Consider the following 20275-nt stretch of genomic DNA (forward strand, 5'->3'; position numbering starts at 1 on the left):
ACTGAGCACACATGGTTAGAGGTTAAGCAAATTCATACCAGTGTCTGGAGCTCTCTCTCGAGATCTCTCCTCCTGTTGGCTATGTTAGGCTGCCCTGCCAGGGAGCTTTGCAATCGTTCTTTTAAAATCTCTTAAACAATTTGGGATCCAAGCCCACGTGGTTAAGCAGGGTGGCATTTTCATAAAATAAATCATTTGTTCAAAAACTAGTTTGGGGGTGGAGGTGGGGGGGGGCAAAGATGCAAAGTTCTCTGGTTGCTCTGTGACAGTGCCTCACAGGACAGTGACACTAATCCAGAGCACAATTGCACACTCTAGTGGTAACAGCCTGCACTGACAGGACAGTGTAGACAGCTCCAAGTGACACTTCTAGGACAGTGAATACAGGTAGCCACCACCACCAATGGAGCAAACAAAATGTTTCAGACTTTATTTTTGCAGCACATGTTAGAAGTTGTCTGACATACACAATCCAAAAAAAGGATATCAAAACATCGTTTTACCTTCTAATACAGAAACAACAGTCTCAGAGACAGATAATGCTTAATATAAATATTTGCTTTGCTGAGTTCAGGTCAAACATTCTATGAAGAGTGTGTGTACTGATTCAAAGAGCCCATTTAAAAAAAAAAAAAAAAAGACCTAAATGGGAGTGATGTACTTGGAGTGAAAATACAGTATAGAAGGCCTCTAGCAGAAGTTCATATATTTCAAGAGAAATATTTCTTTTTCCTCAACCAGCCATTGGAGTATACGCACCTGTATCAAACAGTCTTCCAACAAAGCTTTAGTCTGCTCACTTTAAACCTCAAACATCCTAGTATTTCTGTATGAGGATGGAGGAGGCTCCACCCCCACCGTTACAGATTCCTGCTAATCCGTACTGCCCGGATTTCAGGTTGTGAACCATGTGTCCCACAATTCTCGTCCCAGACATTCTGGAAGAGGGCAGGGTTGGGGGGCCGAGGGGGGAGGAGGAAAAAAAAAAGGATTTGTCAACAACACGGTAAATGAGCTCAGTAAACATCCCACGGGGGGGGGGGGGGGGGGGCTCTGTGCTGAAATGAGGCCCGTGACTTACCCGATGGGGTGTCCGAGCGAGACGGCCCCCCCGTTCACGTTGACTTTGCTCGGGTCGATGTCTAGCATCTTAATGTTGGCCAGGACCACCACGCTGAAGGCTTCGTTAATCTCCCACATGGCAATGTCCTCCTTCTTCACGCCGGCCGCCTCCAGAACCTGGCCAACAACATTCAAGACGTTACGTCTGGAGTTTTAGCTCCACAATGATTATTAAATATTAGTATTTCTGTTTATAAAGAGTGTATTAGCTCACCTTGGGTACAGCAAAGGCTGGAGCGATGGGAAAGTCAATGGGTGCCACTGCAGCGTCGGCAAAAGCTGTGAATATAGAAAAAAAAAAAACCAGAATGAAAAATTCGCCACAGAACAAAGACGACGATGATGATGATGATGATTGCACTGTCGGCTTTCACGACAGCGAGTCAGCGCCAGTGGATCCACAGTCACACAGAAAGAGTTCTACTGTCAGTCCACTGGGTTTGCGTTTGTGTTGGGTTTTTTTTTTTTCTCTACGCAAACCCATCATTGAAGCTGCGTTGTTGACAGGGTAAACAGGGATTTTGAAAGTATAGATGGAGTGTAGGAACAGATTAAATTGGCAGAGGGTGTTCTACAAAAGTGATTTAACAAAGCGTCCACAAAGGTGTCTACACAGTACTCAGACCTTGGCCTTTTTACTGTAGGTGAGACGGTGGGGGACATTAAAGAAAACGCACAGTCTAGTGGACCCCAGAGCAGGAAAGGAGAAGAGCTGTTTCCCAACGAGGAGGACAGCGCAGCTGAAATCTCACACTCCCCTGGAGAAGCATGCGGGGAACACAGCACGAGGATGTCGGCAGAGAAAGAGTGATGTGAACAGGAAGAGGCGTGGTTTCGGAGACGTTGAGTAAGATTGGGAGAAATCGGTCCCTGAGGGGGCTTTAGGAGGAGGAGGAGAACTTTGAAGGAAATGAAATGTTTGAATGGCAGCTGGTGAAGATCATTGCGAGGAGCGGTGTGTTCAGGAGCAGACAAGAGAGTGAAAATCCAGTCAGCAGAGCTGTGGACCAATGGGAAGCGTCATACAGAGCCAGTTTAAAACAGCATTAAAGTCGTCCAGTCTGGAGGTGACAGGGAAATGGATTAGACCAGCGAGTCCCCGGGACAGGATATAAAAAAACCCCACTAGACCAGGTGAAATTACGGAAGACAGGTAACTAATTTATTGCGGGTTTGAAAAGAGAAGGTGCTGTTAGCGGCAGGGCCCAAGGTTTCTGGATAAGTTCTGAGGACTGTTTCCAGCGTTGGGGATATACGGGTCAGGCTTACCTACAATCCTGGCCAGCGGAGTGACGTGGAGTCTCTTTGCCGCCTCTGCCGTCATCAGGACCAGGGCGGCTGCACCGTCGTTCAGGGTGCTGGCGTTAGCGGCAGTGACTGTACCTGTTTTAAAAAAAGAGAAAGTCGAGTCAGTTCACTGACATGTGCCTTTACTCTCTCTGTCTGAGGTGACATTTCAGGAGTGACCTTAAGGTTCAGGGCCTTAATCAGAGGAGCATTGCCAGTGAACACTTCAGAACCCACAGGCCTACGGTTACTAAGCAACTTATTAACTAGGCAACTGAGCAGATCCCAAAACCACTGAGGAGACGGAACATTTAAAGGGAAATTCTGACGGCGAGAGAAGGATCCGCCGTACCGTTCTCTTTCTGAAACACGGTTTTCAGCTTGGGAACTTTGCTAAAGTCGACCCGTCTCCATTCTTCATCCTCGGTAACCACCGCGTCGGGTTTCCCTGTGGTGACACAGAGGGGCAGTGAGAACACACTGAAACGACCATCTTCTGATTTCAGTCAGAAACCTTTGGTTTTTAGGTGGAGCATTAACAGGGCATGTCATGGTGTGGTTTGATCGGAGTTAATGATTGGCTGACGGCATGTCATGGTGTGGTTTGATCAGAGTTAATGATTGGCTGACGTGGCCGGTCTGACCTCTCTGCGGGATGCTCACTGGGACGACCTCTTTGGCCAGGACCCCGGACTCCCACGCTGCTTTGCTGCGAGTGTATGAATTAATGGCATAGGCGTCCTGTTCTTCTCTGGAGATTTCACTGTTCTTGGCTGTGTTTTCTGCACAATTTCCCTACAGACATAAAAAATAAACATAAAACCATCACCACCAAGGTATGAAAAATGACTTCATTACATTTGACAATCAATCAACTGAACCTGAGACAGAAGAAGCAGAGGTGAGAAAAGACAGTACACTCTTTAATCTTCCATATGACACTTACTCTTAATATCCAGCATCATTATTAGTTATTACTTACAGTCAGGACCACATGACATGGGATACTAATGCCCAATATGACATTATGCTGGGGACCAACACCATATGACACCGTGCAGTAATGCCAAATACCATAGACCATGTTAGTGCTAATGCGCAGTACCATGTGAAACTTGTTGTAGACGTCTGTAAGTCCGTCCTTCACGATCAGGTCCTCCATCCTCACCCCTCCGTACGGGGGTGCCTCCCTGGCCATCACGTATGGGACATTGGACATGCTCTCCATACCCCCTGCTACCATCACGTCCTGGGCACACCGTCACACACATGCAGCAACACATACAGAATATATAAATAAGACACCACAATGATAAAAACCCCACTCTGCTAGACCAGTGAGTGTCAGCTCCAGTCCTGGGGGCCCACTGTCCTGTTCGTCATGGTTTTAACTCAGGACTGACAAACCTGATTCCACTGATCAATTAATCATCAAGCCCTTGATTAACTCAATTAACTGTGATAATGAAGATTTAAAACAAAGACATGCAAGGCACTGGGTCCCCAGGACTGGGATTGAGAATCACTGTGCTAGACCCATGGGGCATTTGTGTATAGATCTACTACTCAAGCAAGCATTCACACGTTAGCCTGTGTTTCTTTGACTGAGGCCTACGCATTCCAATGTTAGCCTGTGTTTCTTCATTTTCCCTGACCGCTGGCCAGCAAAACACACACACAGTCGGCCAACGACAGTCACAAAGTCTCGGTCTCCGGTACCTGGTGTCCACACATCAGACTCTGAGCTGCCATCATAATGGACTTCATTCCTGAGGCACATACTTTGTTTATTGTTGTTGCTGGAGTGGAGAGTGGCAGACCTGCAAAGACCAGATCACAGCCCTCAACAGAAATGCTTTATCGGCCCAGATACCTGCTCTACCTGGGTCACCCGCAGAAAGTTACGTCACTGGCATACTTCACAAGGTTATGAAAAAAACAAAATACTGCACATTAAAAACAGTCTTGATTCAAGCTAACAAGACTGTATCAAAAACTCTGTTACAAAAATGTCATATTTTCATTAGCAAATCGTTTGTGTGAAAGGAAATGCAATCAAAAACATGTGCTGATCTATACATGGTCCCAGAGCAAAGCTCACGTCGTATATTTACACACTACAGTGGGGTTAACATTGTCTAAACCTTCTTTTACCATCTCACTGTTTTGCCTAGAACCCTCTGAAAACACGGCTCGTTTTTACGTTTTGGTTTTGGAAAATCCCTTTACTATGGGGGGCATTCCTCCAGCTGTACAAACATGTTTAATCAGGATCAGACTGTCAGTGTCCTATGGAAACTCGGAATGTTAGATTCAGATGAGTTATCTAAGACTGCAACAAGAGTGCGCAGAGCTGCTGGCCGCCAGGAGAGCGACTGACCGTGCAGCCAAACTTTACACTAAACATAAACAAGACTCACACCCCTTTGGGGGTTTTTCCATGGCTTTCCAAAAACAACGGGAACTATCCCCTGTGACTGCAAGTTGTGTTTTTTTTTTGTTTAGTTTTTAAACACACTTATAGATTCCTAAGAGCTTTCTAGTTAGGTTTTCTTTCTCCTACATCAAGGTATTAATATTTTTCTACCTGTTCTCTCTTCATAAAGGTCTCTGGACAGACCTAACAGCGAGGTCATATACGAGTATAATCATGCCTCTTATTTCTGTCCCACCATTCTAACTTAGGCTTCTTTTCTGTCTGTCTTTTCTGTTTACCCAAGCACCAGTTCAGTTTGACCTTGGATTATAAAGGTGATATGTGCCACTTAAGTCAAGTGAGAGCAGTTTTCCAGACCAGAACAAGTCACAGTTTTGTACGGTGACAGCTGGGAGACACTTGAGAGAAACGTTTTAGATGTGAACTTTGACCAGCACATTAACTAAATTTCATACTGTTTGAACTTTGACATTAAAAAACAAAGTTGAAATTTGCTTTTTAAAGTTTAAACACACAGCCAGGTTCTAAAACAGGGGTCGTGTCCCTAAAGGTATTACAATCTAAATCTTACATGTGCTCACTTGTGTAAGTGAAGTCTCAGACAATACAAATCTCAATAAATTTGCAACAGTCCAAGACGCATCCTTTTATTTGTTTATTTTTTAAAAGTCTGCCAGTAAAATATGGAAAATTCTTCCCAAGTCACAGGTAACAAAAGTTACTTGTTTGTGCATTTGATCTTGAAATCAAACTCACATTGCCTTCCATGCTGGTCATGTCAGGATCCTGATAAAAACCTATGCATATCTGATTTCTTGCCTATAGACCACAGTCATTGCAGATAACACTGTCATATTACTCTAGCGTTTGCACGACTGTGAAACAGAAGCATACCTGCACCAAGGAGGGCTTGTCTGGTTGGTGCCTGACCTTCACCTGCCTGCAGTACATTCCCCATGTACACCTCCTTCACCTCCTCAGGAGCTATACCTGTCACAGACACAGTGAAAACACACGTCAGACAACCAATTAGAGAGTAAACTCAGTCATTATTAAGCACATGAGGGCTCTCTGGGCATCAGTGAAATCCCCAAAACTTTATCTTTAAACATGATATATCTTTCCATTGTAACAGATGTTACCATGATGCATTTCTGCGTTAAGAGAATCTAAATGTTTTATACCTGCTTTCTCAATAGCCCCCTTAATTGCAACTGAGCCCAGTTTAGTGGCAGGCACAGAAGCAAGGCTTCCCTTGAAAGACCCCATTGGGGTCCGAACTGCACTGGCGATGACAACTTCCTAAAGAGACATAAATAAACACAGAGTTCAAAGTTATTTTCTCTACAGGCACATCGTAATATATATTTTCGGGTAAAGCTGTGTGCGATTAGACTAGGTGTGCGCATCCCATTACAGTATTATAAACGCACGAGCGGCGGAGGAAGGAGCAACGCTCCTTTGCATCTATGAATACTGCAGAAATTATACTTACATTTAGAGCTGGGCGAGATGCGTACGTCCTGCCAAGATACGTGTGTGCCTGCAAGGACAAAGAACATTTGCAATATAGATGGCACTCTTTACTCATTTCATTCGTGACAGGTCTATTGCAAAGTGTGGTTTATGCTATTGCATAACATGGTAGTTTTTTTTAATCAAAAGTTAAGAACTCTATCTGCAAAACGGCATTTTCTTTCTCCGAAAAACAAAGTGTAATTGCGAGGCCTCTAGCAAACCAGCATGAAATCGGCTAGCAGAGCGCTCATGCATTTTCAATAGCAAGCTAACAGACTAGCTGTGTTAGCGTGGACAAAGTTGCATAAAAGTCGGGACAATGACTCTGCTCGCTTCTTTCATATATTCACTTACCAGTTGTCTGCACACTTGAGTGCGTGTGGTAAAAAGTGCGCAAGATGACATAATCACAGTTGAAAACTGTGGGCAAAAGAGGACGAAATTCACCTTCACTCGAGTACACAGCCAGCGAGACCACAGCCAATGAGAGCGGGAGGTGTGCCTGCGTTGCGTAGCTTTTGTTACTTCGGAGCAGTATGGGTATTGTAGTTTGTATCGGAACGTTTTAGGTGTTTGTGGTCGTTTGGAGAAGGTTCCGCAAATCATATCCTACCTGTAGGCTAATGATTTATGACGCCCCTGTCTCTTCAACCGAGACTTGGTTCTTTTTTTCAACCCACTCTACTTCCATTCCCACCCCGCCCCTCAATGAGTGTGTAGCTGCGAGTGCATTTCAGTTAAGAAATCTAGTGATTTCCAGGAGTTATTTTATGAAATTGGGTCATTGATGGGGAAAAAAAAGATTCATCGTAGTGAGAAAAATACTTTATTCAGCCACTTAATTCAGACAAAACAGTGACAAAAACAAGCAGCAGCAACAACAACAACAAAAATAACGATAACAAAAACATTTAGCATTCGTTTTAAATATGTATTTAGTACGAGTGTTAAAGAGTTTTTAGATAGCATAAGCTCTATTTACAGAAAAAAACAGGCACCGTTTATTGAGAAAATACTTAATTCAGCCACTGAATTTTAACAGAACAGAGGCAACAACAAAGCAACATAATAAGAGTAACAAAAACATTGATCGTCCACTTTACACAAGCTATGGGGGTGAAAGACTTTTTAGATACCATAAACTCTATTTTACAGCATAGGAAATAACAAAGAAATTCTTCTGTAACAGAAAGCTTTTTTTTTTTTTTCCTAATAGCAATCCAGCCAACCATAGTTCAAAAGAACACGTCTCACTCTTCTTGTGTCGTAGTGGTATTCTGTTTGTCTGGCGCCATCCGAGAAATACAAGAAACCTGAAAAGGTGACAAAACGGAAGTTAATAAGGGAAGAGAGCGACATACAAATAAGTATATGTGCAAACAGCCTAAACGTTTTCTCTCACCATAATTCTCAAAAGCAGCATCTACTTTCGACCCAATGCCACGGAAATCTCGACGAATCGAGCTTGGGGAAGTACTGTCCATTCTCCCAGTTCTCTCGTTGAAACTTTTGGAGAAAAATGACATTGAAAAAATAACAGACTTTACTTTTTACCTCACTGTTGCAAATAGCCTACTGAAATTCTGAAACGCTATGTGAATTTTACTTATAAGTACTGTAATGGGAATGGGAATGGTAATGGGAATTTCCACATGATTATAATCATGTCCTCATCGCTCACCTCCAGTATTTCCTTCCAACGAAGAACAAAGTGCGGCCGGTGGATGCGATATGAACGGCAGAATCGATACTTTTCACCGATGACGGAAAGCCAAAGTTGGAGATGGGCTTAGGGTAGCCGGGTAAAGCCGTGGTCCCTCTGACCGCCCAGTACTGTCGGCCTGCAGCGTGGGCAGATTTAACAAGTTGTAGTCCCTATCTGATTATTTGCAAGCAAATAGTAATGAACCACTTCAAAAAGAACGAATATGCTAAATCAACAAACTAATAAGTAATTTAGTATGTGTAGGTCTATGTTTTTTCCCCAACGCGTAATAGCATGACGTGTTTTTTGAACATTCCATTCTGTCACCTGTATGGTAGGCTATATGATGTGTTGAGCATGTAACAAATAGAAGTGAATGCCATACCATGGAAAAAGTAGGCGACGTCTCTGGCCTTAAACTCGTAGGCTGCATCGACATAGTTGACTGACGACCAAGTGGATTTTATAGTTTGCAGCTGTACTCCTCTGAAGGAGCCACTCTTCTTCCAGTAATATCTTGTGAAGACAAAGAATGATAATTAAATACAAATTTTAAAAAAGGTCTTAAGTCAACAGGAATGTGTGTTTTAATGATGTAGAGGTTTTAACTAGATTGTCTTACCCTTTTTTAAAGAAATAAAGTTCACCCCTTATGCTGGTTGCAGCATCAAACACAAGGTCACGGTTACACCGCTCTGGTGGAGGACCTGGTTTGGGATCTGGCCTGGGTTCTGGTTTTGGCTCAGGTCTTGGGTCAGGCTTGGGTACTGGATCAGGGTTGGTAGGTGTGCGAACACCTAGAGGAGAATCAAAATAAATAAGTAAGTAAACATATGAAAACAAAGCAGGATTTAAAAAAAGAACCCAAAACAAAACAAAACTCACACTGACATAATTAATTTCATCTCTAAGTATTTAATTCCATATTATATTTAGTTTTTACCATAAAGAGCCTGGACTCCCAGTCGATCATCACGGGGTAGTCTGTATCCGTTTGTGTTCACGTATTGGTAAGTGGGGTACATTAGAGCAGAGGGGTCTCGTGAATGGTCCAGTCCCAGAGCATGGCCAAACTCATGGGCAGCCACCAACAGCAAGTTTACTCCTGAAAAACATGATGTCACCATCAAGTCCATTTGCACGATTTCTATGAGGTAGAATTCTAAAATAAGTCTGATTCTCATTTGCTGTTCTGTGAATGTTTTACAGTAAACAAACAAAAAAAAGAATCGACCAAGTAAAATTGTGATGAATCTTTTTTTTTTTTCGAACTCTTTTTTTTCTGTGAATGTTTTACCTCTTGCACTCAGAGTCCATTTTTCATCTTCATCAAAGTGTGTGTCTCCTCCTTGATCTGGACCTGGTGAGTTAGCATGAGCTAAGACACCGCTGGGCCCGTCAAACGGATAAAAGTCTCCGTGATCTGGGAAAAGAGAATTTTGAATAAGCTTTCTGAATAAGCACGTTTATTTTTTCACTGTTTAAAAGAGGAAACCAGGATTCATCAACACTCTATACTCACATCTGGCTTTGAACAGAATCATTATATCAGCAGTCCCACTGTAAATCTGTTTGAAGTCCAGAGGTATGACATCGCTGTACAGCTTAAAGGCCTGGGCAATGGTGGCATCCACTTCCCTCCGGCTCAGGTCAGAGGTGTACTCTGTTATTCTGAGACAGACAGAAACTCCTGAGTCCAACATAAGCCTCTGCTAGGGAGGGCTTTATCTGTACATACTTGTCATTCATCTGAATCACCAGTTATTTATTTATTTATTTATTTATTTTTAGACTGTGGTTGAGATAAATAGTCAGTGGATCATTGAAGAGATTTTCTTTGTTTAAGATGACAACCTGCGGCCATACCTGTATGTAACTGTGTTCTTTTTCCATCTGGGTTTGCCGTAGAAATGACCGTATCTGGCCACATCTGTTACTCCACACCGGGGTTTTTTCATCACCTCGATAGTGTTTGTGTCCAGTCTTCCAGTCACCTCCAGGCCAAAGAATTCCTGCATCTTTTTCAGATCCTCCTCAAAAGACCTCAGAGCGATTCGCCTGGAGCCAGGCCCAGTGTCATTTGGATTGGAGAAGAACTGACTCAGATAGGCCTGGAGAAAAGAGAAACTTGTGTATAAAATTCAGAGATTACCGGTTAAGGTGATCCTGAATAAACGTTGGTCCATGGGTATGTTTCTCTCTTTCTCTCTCTCTCTCTCTCTCACCCTCACTCTCTCTTTCTCTTTCTGTGTGCGTGTGTTTGGGTACGTGTGAAATAATACATGATTTTTATCTTTATAAACATCTAAATAATACACTTACCTCTGCTCTCTCTTGGTCATCTAGGTACGGAGAATCGGGTGGTGCAGTTGTAGGTGCAGCTTTGCAAAGAGCCAGTCCCACCACCGCTACCAATACGAGAACCTGTGTTTGTCTCATCTTCCTGCTGTCTTCCTCTGCAGAGAAGTCAAATTACTCTGCACTCTCTCTCTGCTCCCTCTTTTATAAGCCCTGTCCCTGGCTTTGTTTGGATTGTCATTTCCAGTAAGCAGCTGTAATCAGTAGTGCGCGTGTTGCAGGAAGTGTTCTGTAGTGCTTGCTGGTCTAATTGATGGGGTGTTCCAGGAGCTGTCTGGGCATGCCATCCTCAGGTGGATGAAATGGGTTTGTTATCTCTGGTACGTGGAGCAGGAGGCCCGTGGCAGGGCGCCAGAAAGTGTTGGTGATACACGTCACCAGAGAGAGGAATGTGAGGGCACACAAACGTGCTGCCAACTGCTTGTTTTTTTAAACTATTACCGTTTTGACTGAATTAAATATTGCAAAAGATGTGACAATGTTCAAAATGTCATGCGCTTGTCGTCTCCCTTCAGTGGATTGACGTGCCACGACATAACCGTTTATTCAGGTTTCTCGAACGTGCCAAATGACAATATGCATTGTGCATTATTAATTCCTTTAAATATCAGTGTTATTATCATCTTGGATTATGTAATTTCCCCACAGGCAATAATCTGACGCCATTAATTCTCAGAAGGAGTCATCTTTAGTCCATCAGGTTTCAGCGAAACTGTACCATATTTTTCAGTTGTTTTCTTTTCTGAGAGAAAAGAAAACAACAGAGTAGTCTCTTGTTCTGGGACTATTCAGAAACCCAAGATAATAAAAGCCTTGTTATGCCCTGTTAATTTTAGAGAACATGTCTTATTTCATCTTGAGGTCATGGAACTAGGGGAAGGTGAAATTACATCACAGTTGATGTTTCTTAAAGGTTAATCATTTAAGGAACAAGGAAACACAGCTTGAGAGTGAAAATGAACTTATTGTGAGTAACTGCAGTGTTGGAAGATACAGTCCTGAGGAGAAATCATGTTGGGACACAGAGAAGCCAGAAATCTTTTACAGAGAACCATCTTTATACTGTTTGATGTCTTTGATGAGCAGAGCTGTCAGCTACCTCAGATCCAGGCCAAACATACAGCATGATAATGAGTTTCTCTCAGGGAAGTAGTTCTCCCCCACCTACCCCAGTGTCCATTCAGCTGTCAAACTCACGGTAGTCTAGACGCTATTAGAGACCTTGTGAACAGTGTTGTGGTCGTAACAGTCTTATCCAGGGGTGCTGTCATTAGCCTGTAGGACAGCAGGTATACGGTAGACTGTAGACTGTAATGAGACCCGTGTCTGAGGTCTTACCAAAGGGACTGAAGCATGTCTTTCTCAATGTAAAGCTGGCAAAATAACTCTATTAGCAAATATCCATTGCATAGCTTACAGATATGAAGGCACACACAACCATTTTCCCAGTACAAATATAACAATTATAACAATAATAACAACGCTGCCAATACAACAGTTAATACAGCTGCAGTTCATTATTATTATTATTATTATTATTATTATTATTAATAATAATAATAATAATAATAATAATAATAAAAGACATGTGACTTGGGGCCAGAGGAAGGGTCAGTGGAAAATTTGGATCAGTTATCTAGCCAAAGGTAAGAAGTGTACAACTTTTAGGAATTGCCTTGTTCCCAGAGAACACTTCTGTCAATCAAGCTGTTCCACACAAAACCCCAAAAGCTTGGAACTCAGTCAAAAAACACTTCTGTCAAGCAAACTGCTCCACACAAAACCGCAAAAGACTGGAAGTCAGTCGGCCTGTCTATATATGGGCTTTTTGGTAACAGGTAAAAAGTACAGCTCTAGCCTCGGGGGAAGAGATTCTGTGTGAGGAATGTCAGCGGATTATGATTCATGTTCTAACATAACAGAGTAGGTGGTACAGGGCCATATTTGGTTTGCCTTTCAGATGTAATTTAAAGTGAGGACACACACACACACACACACACACACACACGTATGTGCAAACATGTTGAAAATGATCAATTAAATGTTGATGTTTACCATTTAAATATTGGTATTAAGTACAGATGTAAGCAATTGAAAAGATTTAAGCCTGTAGTGGGTCCTCACCTCCCCAGCAGAAACAATGTTTTGTCAGTATTCATCACGATGTGTCATCATGGAATGATTAGTGACTAGTGATGCTCTCAGAAGCCTGTGTCATAACTGAAGTCTGTCAAACTGAACACTCTAGAGTCAGAATCTTACAGAGGCATCTGATTGCATCACCGCAGTCACTTTACACAGCATGCCAACGTCAGTATCTTGGGGAATGTTTTTTTTTTTTTTTCAGTTTTACTGAAAACGCTGCAATACGGTTTGCATGGTTTATCCTGTCAGGAATCAGGGCAGTATGGCTTGCTTTTGAGATAGCATCAGAACATACACTTCTGGAGTCAGTCTGAATGTTTGTTTGCTTTTCTGACTGTTTTACAATCACAACTGGGGAAAAAAAGAGAGAATGTGCGTGTTGTGTTCCTAGACTGTCTCTGATCTGAGGGATTTTTAGGCGGTGTCCATGTCAACAAACACAGCTATCACGAGCATGTGGATAATCAGTAGTTTGATGAAAGGCCATTGTTTAATAGGGTTTGTGATCGTTGTGAGTTTTGATCAGTAACACAGAGTTGTGGCCTTCTGGATCAGATTGAGCAGGGCTTCTTAACCTTATTCAGACTGAGGGAAGTACAACCAGAAATTAATGTGTGTTTTTGACAGTAGTGTAAAATGACCCAAAAGCTGCAGTGTGTGTGTGTGTGTCACTGATTAACATAATACCATCAGATCAGGACGGTGTAGAATGCACTGAAAGGGTTTGGTGTTTCTGTGCAGTGTTTGGTCACTGTATTCATTGGTGCCTGCAGCTATATACAGCATGCACCGTGTGCACGCTCCGAAGCACCACAATGTGAATTTTATTGGGATCATTTTTCATTTTTGTGTACTCTCGTTTTTAAATTTCCCTCATTTTAAGCTAAACGGGTAAAGAGTAAAGGGTTTATGATTGGCGTGACCTAAGGTTGCTCTAAACCTTTTGACAGTGCCCTGCGCTACACAGAGCAATCAAGCTTGAAAACAAATTGCGGAGTGATGACTGTATATTGACATCTCGCGGTTACCCAGGCTGCTCTGTCACGTTGCTGGCACTAGTTTTGCCGTGACAGTGACTCCTGTATTTTCTGTTGAAATTATGTATCAGATTGCTTAAACTATGACTGAGCGGGGGCAAATAACAACCTAAAAGTCTCCTGTAGCGCAGTTAATGTATCACTTGGCGACTGTTAGTAGCATTGTTAAAACTTTGAAAACTAGTAAAGATGTTGCTATCAGTTGAGCGCGCCTTCGGCTGTTCATGTCGTCTGAAGACAAAGCTCCGCAATACATTGTCTGACAGTAGACTTAATGGACTTGTGCGAATGAGGATTCATCACAACAATAAGATTTTTTTTGTGGAGGCCGCTCAGCAGGAGTTCATACAACGGGTCGGCGCAAACTTTGAATTGATAGCAACCAGGGCTGGAAGTGACGAGTTACAACTACTCCCGTTACTGCAATTAAGTCTCTTTCTAGGGGTACGTGTACTCTTATGAGTATTTTTTCAAGTCTGTAATTTCACCCTTACTTAAGTATGCATTACACTATGTAATCTGCTTTTAAAATCATAATTCGCAAGTAGGGCTACGATGAGGCATCATTTGGCATCGCTAGACCAAATCGCATCTGCCAAAGCAAATAATACATGAGCTAGCAGATTCGTCTGGTTTCTACGCTTCCTACAATTTTGAATTATATCCGATTGACTATCAACCGATTGCAAACGGGCCAATGAAACACGGACGGAGGGAGGGGGGGCGCTCCGGCGGGCAGAGGTTTGGAAAGCTGACCACTGACCAGAACAGCAGAGGGGTTGGGAATAATTTAGGGACTGAAGATTTGGTTAAACAGCAACTAATTAAAGACAAAGGACAACGATAAAAACGGTGAAAATGAGGAAGAAAAGACGGAGGACGAGTGCCCGTGGTCGGAAAAAGGAAACCGCGTGCAAATGCACTGCAAGCATTGTTTGCCGCGTGTGGTGATGTCGGCTTGGTTTATACTAATTACATGTGTTGTATGCAGGTTCAAAATATTTGAAGTATGCCTTGTCAGACAAAACTCTTGCTTTATCTGTATATCACTTTAGAAAATAAATTGCCTTAGTTTGATCCATTCATACCTTTTATCATTTATCAAATAAATGTGCTTTGTTGAAAGTAGCGGATCTCCCCTTTCGATTGAATGCCTACGATCGATAATGCATTAAACATTAACAGTTAAAAAGTAACTGGTACTGTGAGTGGTTTTTGAGAAGAATGCTTTGAACTTCTACTTAAGTATTATTTAACACCAGTGGGGTTACTTGCAGTTCAGTGACATTTCAGTAATGTAACGGTGCTTGTACTTGAGTACAGATTTTCAGTGCTCTTTCTACTCCTGTTAGGAACGCACAGTCTTTTTATTGTTTAATGGTTGTTTTGTCATTGTATGATACTGTATTTTATGTACGAACTGGTCACGCCACGACACTCGTGTTGTTGTTCTGAGACTCTTCGGCTCAGTGATTTCTACAAGCCTGAGGTAATTTACCACAGAATTGTCCGTAATATCCGTGAGTGTTGCGACGCGCTTAGTCATTATTTTAACGAACGTCGCAGAAATAACGCCCACTGAATGACGGTGGGCGTGGCTGGCCGTAGTGTGAGTTGTGATTGTTTTGCGTACTGTGCGGCACGCCACTGATTGTTGCTTCCAGCAGTTTTATTCTGATCCATTCATTCGAATTTAGTTCGGTCACCGTTTGTCATTTGTCTGTGTTAACATACTCCACTGACTCCTTCCGCTTGAATATTCATACACTTATTCATTTATTTTTCGAACCGTGACAAAGCTCATTTTACACACAGATGGACAATATAAATAAAAAATGATGTAAAAGTTACAAAGGAACTTTGCAAAAATATACAGTGCATTCTCCAGAGATAATGTACATTCATTTAAAGAACAATAATTTAAAAATAATAATAAAAAAAAAAACTACCAAAACATTTCCAAGATAAATATATGGAATAGAATTTCAGATAAATATATGAAATAGAATTGTAGATGGTCACGGTGTGATGAAGTGAACTGCATTAGCAAGGCAGGAGATGACTTGTCTTATGCACACGGAGAAGTCTCTGGCCCCTAAACTCAAACACCTGTGCTCCACTGAACAGATAGGTGTTACCTAAAAATAAAACAGACATTAAAGCATAGTTGTAGAAACAAATCCCTGTGATTGAACTAAAGTGCCTTTTTAAATTTTTTTTTATTTTATTGCCTAAATGTACTGTACGTATTTAAGGAGCAGAACAGCTGAGGATTATGTTAAGCTTACCTCTTAACTGAACGGCTGCTGTAACCTTTCCAGTTATTCCTGGAAATCTGTCTTGCACGCGTCTGGGATAACCTCGGTCCATTCTCTTGTTTCTCTCATCGTAACTACAAACAGAAAGAGGATTTACTGAAGCGGAGTGGTTGTACATTCTAAATAGGGACGCTGGGAGAGCCATGCAGAACTGTCAGTTTTGGTTCCTACAGGAGTCAGGCTTTTACCTGTAGTAATAGTTGTTATCAAAAAGCAATGTCTTTCCGGAGCCTTGATCGTAGAGAGCCGCACTGATCCTCTTCACAGACGATGGTAGACCCATACTGCTAAGACTCTTGGGGTACCCATTCACAGCATAAGTGCCATAAAAAGCCCAAATCTTTTCACCTGCCCATCAAAAATAAATAAATAAATATAAATAAATGTAATAATAATAATAACGATTTAAAATAATAATAAAAAAAAAACAGTCTTTGTACATTGCAGTGAAATCTCATTTTTCTTCATATATTTCACAGAAATTAACTGTGGCGTAACTCCTCTCACCTTTAAAGACAAGCACATTGCCTGACACTGGGCTCTCATAAGCTGCATCAATGCTGCTTGGAGCGCTGGCCCAGAAGGTCTTGATGGGATGCTGGCGTGGCTTCCTGCTCCAAGAGGTGCTGCGCCACATGTAGCTTCACAGAGAGAGACACAAAGTGAACCGTGTTAAAGGCAAGCTCAGCTGACCTCAGCCTATGAAAAGATCCAAACCCGCAGCCATCGCTGATGGGTCGTTTGATCTGTTATACCTATCCTTGAAGAACCAGGTCTCTCCTCGCAGAGTGGTGACTGCGTCCAGAGCCAGCTGGGGGTCGCAGGCGTCAGGGGTAGTGGGGCGAGTAGGATCCGGTTTGTCTGGGTTAATGTCACCGTCTGGGTTAGGGCCTGCCGAGGGAGATAGGGTGTGATTTAGTTTTGACTGTGGTGAGTAAGCGTGTTTTGTTTGCCGCGTGCTCTGAAATGAAGACGGAGACTGTAAGTTACCGTAGAGAGACTGGATCCCTCTGATGTCATCTTGAGGCAGAGAGAATCTGTCAGGATCTCTGTAGCTGTATGTGGGGAACATCAGAGCACCACGGACATTGGAATGGCCCAGACCCAACGAGTGACCAAACTCATGGGCAGCAACCAAGAACAGGACGATGCCTACAGTCAGGAAAGAAATCTCAAGGTTAGACTTTCTCAATAGATATGATTTGGATCATTACTGAAATCCGACACCGCTGCTCCACCCTCCCCTAGCACACACACACACACACACACCCACACACCCACACCTGCCCTCCCTCACACACACACACTCACACATACACGCAAAATGGCAAAACTCACCATTAGTTGAGCGGGCGGTGAACCTCTCATCTTCGTCAAAGTGAGCATCTCCACCGATCCCACGGGACGGGGCATATGCATGGGCCAGCGTCCCTCCAGGGCCGTCAAAAGGAGAGGAATCACCATGGGCTGTATGCAAGAGAAAAGGTGTTAGAAAAGGAATGAAAACAAACGGATGAAGACATGTTCACTTCAGAGGCTTCTTCATTTGTTTTGGAGGTTCTTTTTTCCTGCATGCTCTCCTCAAACAATAATGAAATGCATTTGTCCTCACAGGGAAGTGAGTGTGTCAACGCTGTGGGCAGGCCATAACCTGTCCTTTCAGTTATGTAAGAACAGCAGAGAAAAGCCCCGACACATGGTGTTTAGCTAAGAAGTGAGGATCAGTGTCACTCTATTCTGGGTTTTTTGTGGGTCGTGTTGTATGTCACGGAAGTATGTAAACACAGGAGTTCATACGATTTTTAACTGCTGCCTGTCACGTTACACAAGAATTTCACAAAAACAGTTTCGCCATAACTCGTTGAACAATCAGTGTTCATAATGGATTTGGCATTAAATAAATAAATAAAAAACAAAAGTAGACATCACGGTAGATATCAGTAAAATAAAAAAAGATGTCCTGTTACAGGTCTTGTGCTTACCTCTGCGGCTGAAGGAGATCATGATGTCGGCGACGCCGCTGTAAATGCGTGTGAACCTCAGTGGAGTGACATCAGCCCAGACCTTCAGCGCTTTAGCGATCGCGTTGTCCACCTCGGCCACTGACATATCAGGGGTGTAGTTCTCGATCCTGAAAGACAGAGTCACAGACACGTCCTGATTTTCCCCACCGCCACCGTTTTACAGTACATGTGCTATTTTTCTCTCTCTCTACTCAGTGATAGTAAAATTGTGTGATATTTTAACTCACCTGTAGGTCAGCTTGTTTGTGGACCACTTCGGACGTCCTGGAAAGGTGGAGAAATCGGCCATGTCTGGAACTCCACACCGGGGCTTTCTCATCATCTCCAGAGTCTCCGAGTCCAAATTACCTGTCACCTCGAGTCCGAAAAACTTCTGCATCTCACTGAGTTTCAGACTCAGCTGGTTTACAGCACGCCTTCCAGTGGGACCAGTGTCTTCTTTCATGCCGTAGAATTGCTTCAGGTAATTCTTCAGTAGTGAATAAAAAAAAGCACTTCAGATGATTGCTTGAGGCTTTGAAGAAACTCTATAATAAGGGGAAGGTACATTTTCGTCTGTCAGGTGTAATTTATAATGCTTACCTCGGCCATGTTTTCGTCTTGTTCTTTGTCAGAGGGTAGTATTGTGGGACCTGAGTGAGCTGCCATCACCAGGCCAAGTAGAATGCAAACGTTGTAAATCTTCATTGTTGCTGTCTTCAGAAACAGTTGAGGTTTGTGTTGTCTTTACCATGAGTCGGGTTATATATATACTCCCAGAACGTGACGTGTTGAGCAATAACTGATGCTGTCATTGGTCTGTGGTTTTTAGTTACTAGGATGGGGGTGACAATAATGAGGAAGTTTCATGACAAAGGGTCATGGTTATCAGTAAATTATTCACGCATCTATTGATTATTCTAAGACGTTTATTCATTGTGTCTTGTTTGAGGATTTTTGAAAAGGTGCCTATGTTCACTGTGAGACATTTCCTGTTTGTCTGCTTGGTAACTGTATCCTCTGGGTACTTTTCCAGTGTAGTGGAATAATCTAAATTTTCGTCTAAATCAAAATTAAATCTTAGTCATAAACAATTACTGCTCCTGTAGCAGACTGAAGTGTTTTCAGTACAGTATGATTTGGTAGATATTTGTTTTGACTTTGTTAAATGATGTAGTAATGAATTACACTTTACAAATTTTAATCTCATTTGAAGTCGAGTGTTCCTACTATCCAGTGCAAGATTGTTCGATGCCACATGACAAGGACATTGATGAGGTTAATAATGACTGTTGATAAGAAGATGGGATTTTTTTATATGAAAATGGAGAAATTTTCCTGAATTACTTGGACTACAGTGATGAGACCAGAGGGAAACACTCAGGTTAATTGAGTTCTTCACAAACGCTGCCCAAGGGAATGGACTCCGTGAGAAAAAGGCAAGACCTGTCTTGCCAAAATCGTGAGTCAAGAAAGAGACAAAACTGAGAAGATAATGAGACAGACGAAAATCACTCTTGTCATCTCTAGGTGATGCTTACAGGCGTAAAATATGAGTCAGGGGTTACGTGTCCTATAAGTGTCTGATTGATGTGTTTTTTAAAGGAAAAATTTCCCTTCTCTTAAAACACGCAGAATCACAGGCTTAGTGCATTTTTCCCTTTTTTTCCATTTCCAATTACACCATAATCTGTATGACACTCCCAAATGACAGTCATCTGGGAATTCTGAACCGAAGCTTGACAGTCAGGCTCTCTGACTTGGCCGGAAGCATCCCCACACACACACACATATACACACACATATACACACACACACACACACACACACACACACACACACATACACAAACAAACAAACACACACATGCACACACACACGTACTGATTGTGTATATAATTCCACCACAAACTGCTCCCATGCTGTGCATTTTGTTCATTGGATTAAAAATATCTTAACTGCAAAGTGTCAGGTAAAGTCCCAGGTAACCGTAGTCAAGGCTCAAGATGAAACTTTTAAGAATCACATCCCAAATTTTAATTTAAACCAACTGCTGGCTTCAAACTGAATTTGATAACTCTCAGATCCTGTAGTTGCATTGGGAAAGCTGTGTTTATGATTAATATTGTTAGAGTTATTGTCGCCCATTGATAGAACCTCAAAGAAACACATGGAGAGATCGAAGGTTTAGCCAAACACATGACCGGAACCGAGCTTACTGTACATACACATCCCGAGCAGAATTATCACATGATTAAAGGAAATAGGTCATTAGGTCACTTTTCAAATGGAATTGAGGCCACTTGAGTGTAGGGATCGTGACCCAATGCTGTGTCATACTTTGT

The 20275-nt window shown here is 42.4% G+C and overlaps 3 protein-coding genes across 3 annotated transcripts; all 3 read right to left on the bottom strand.

The window, feature by feature from the left end:
* Window positions 1–462: 462 nt before the first annotated feature.
* Window positions 463–6793, bottom strand: acat1 (acetyl-CoA acetyltransferase 1). The gene is made up of 12 exons (XM_030792439.1): window positions 6719–6793; window positions 6342–6389; window positions 6031–6148; window positions 5741–5836; window positions 4129–4229; window positions 3515–3658; window positions 3054–3204; window positions 2762–2857; window positions 2392–2505; window positions 1337–1401; window positions 1082–1239; window positions 463–938 (listed from the first exon to the last, which is right to left on the bottom strand). Exons 1-12 carry the CDS (start codon window positions 6767–6769, stop codon window positions 818–820), a joined length of 1263 nt encoding a protein of 420 aa, XP_030648299.1. The 5' UTR covers window positions 6770–6793; the 3' UTR covers window positions 463–817.
* Window positions 6794–7573: 780 nt separating this feature from the next.
* mmp30 (matrix metallopeptidase 30) lies at window positions 7574–10102 on the bottom strand. The gene is made up of 9 exons (XM_030792103.1): window positions 9936–10102; window positions 9592–9740; window positions 9367–9492; window positions 9013–9174; window positions 8692–8866; window positions 8455–8585; window positions 8046–8205; window positions 7767–7870; window positions 7574–7677 (listed from the first exon to the last, which is right to left on the bottom strand). The coding sequence occupies exons 1-9, from the start codon at window positions 10085–10087 to the stop codon at window positions 7574–7576; spliced, it is 1263 nt and encodes a 420-aa protein (XP_030647963.1). The 5' UTR covers window positions 10088–10102.
* Window positions 10103–15652: 5550 nt separating this feature from the next.
* Window positions 15653–18638, bottom strand: LOC115828169 (collagenase 3-like). The gene is made up of 10 exons (XM_030792102.1): window positions 18534–18638; window positions 18179–18420; window positions 17910–18058; window positions 17266–17394; window positions 16918–17079; window positions 16683–16818; window positions 16435–16568; window positions 16116–16275; window positions 15898–16001; window positions 15653–15747 (listed from the first exon to the last, which is right to left on the bottom strand). The coding sequence occupies exons 1-10, from the start codon at window positions 18636–18638 to the stop codon at window positions 15653–15655; spliced, it is 1416 nt and encodes a 471-aa protein (XP_030647962.1).
* Between the last annotated feature and the right edge of the window lie 1637 nt (window positions 18639–20275).

Source organism: Chanos chanos, chromosome 15 (assembly GCF_902362185.1).
Source record: "Chanos chanos chromosome 15, fChaCha1.1, whole genome shotgun sequence".
Classification (NCBI taxonomy): domain Eukaryota; kingdom Metazoa; phylum Chordata; class Actinopteri; order Gonorynchiformes; family Chanidae; genus Chanos; species Chanos chanos.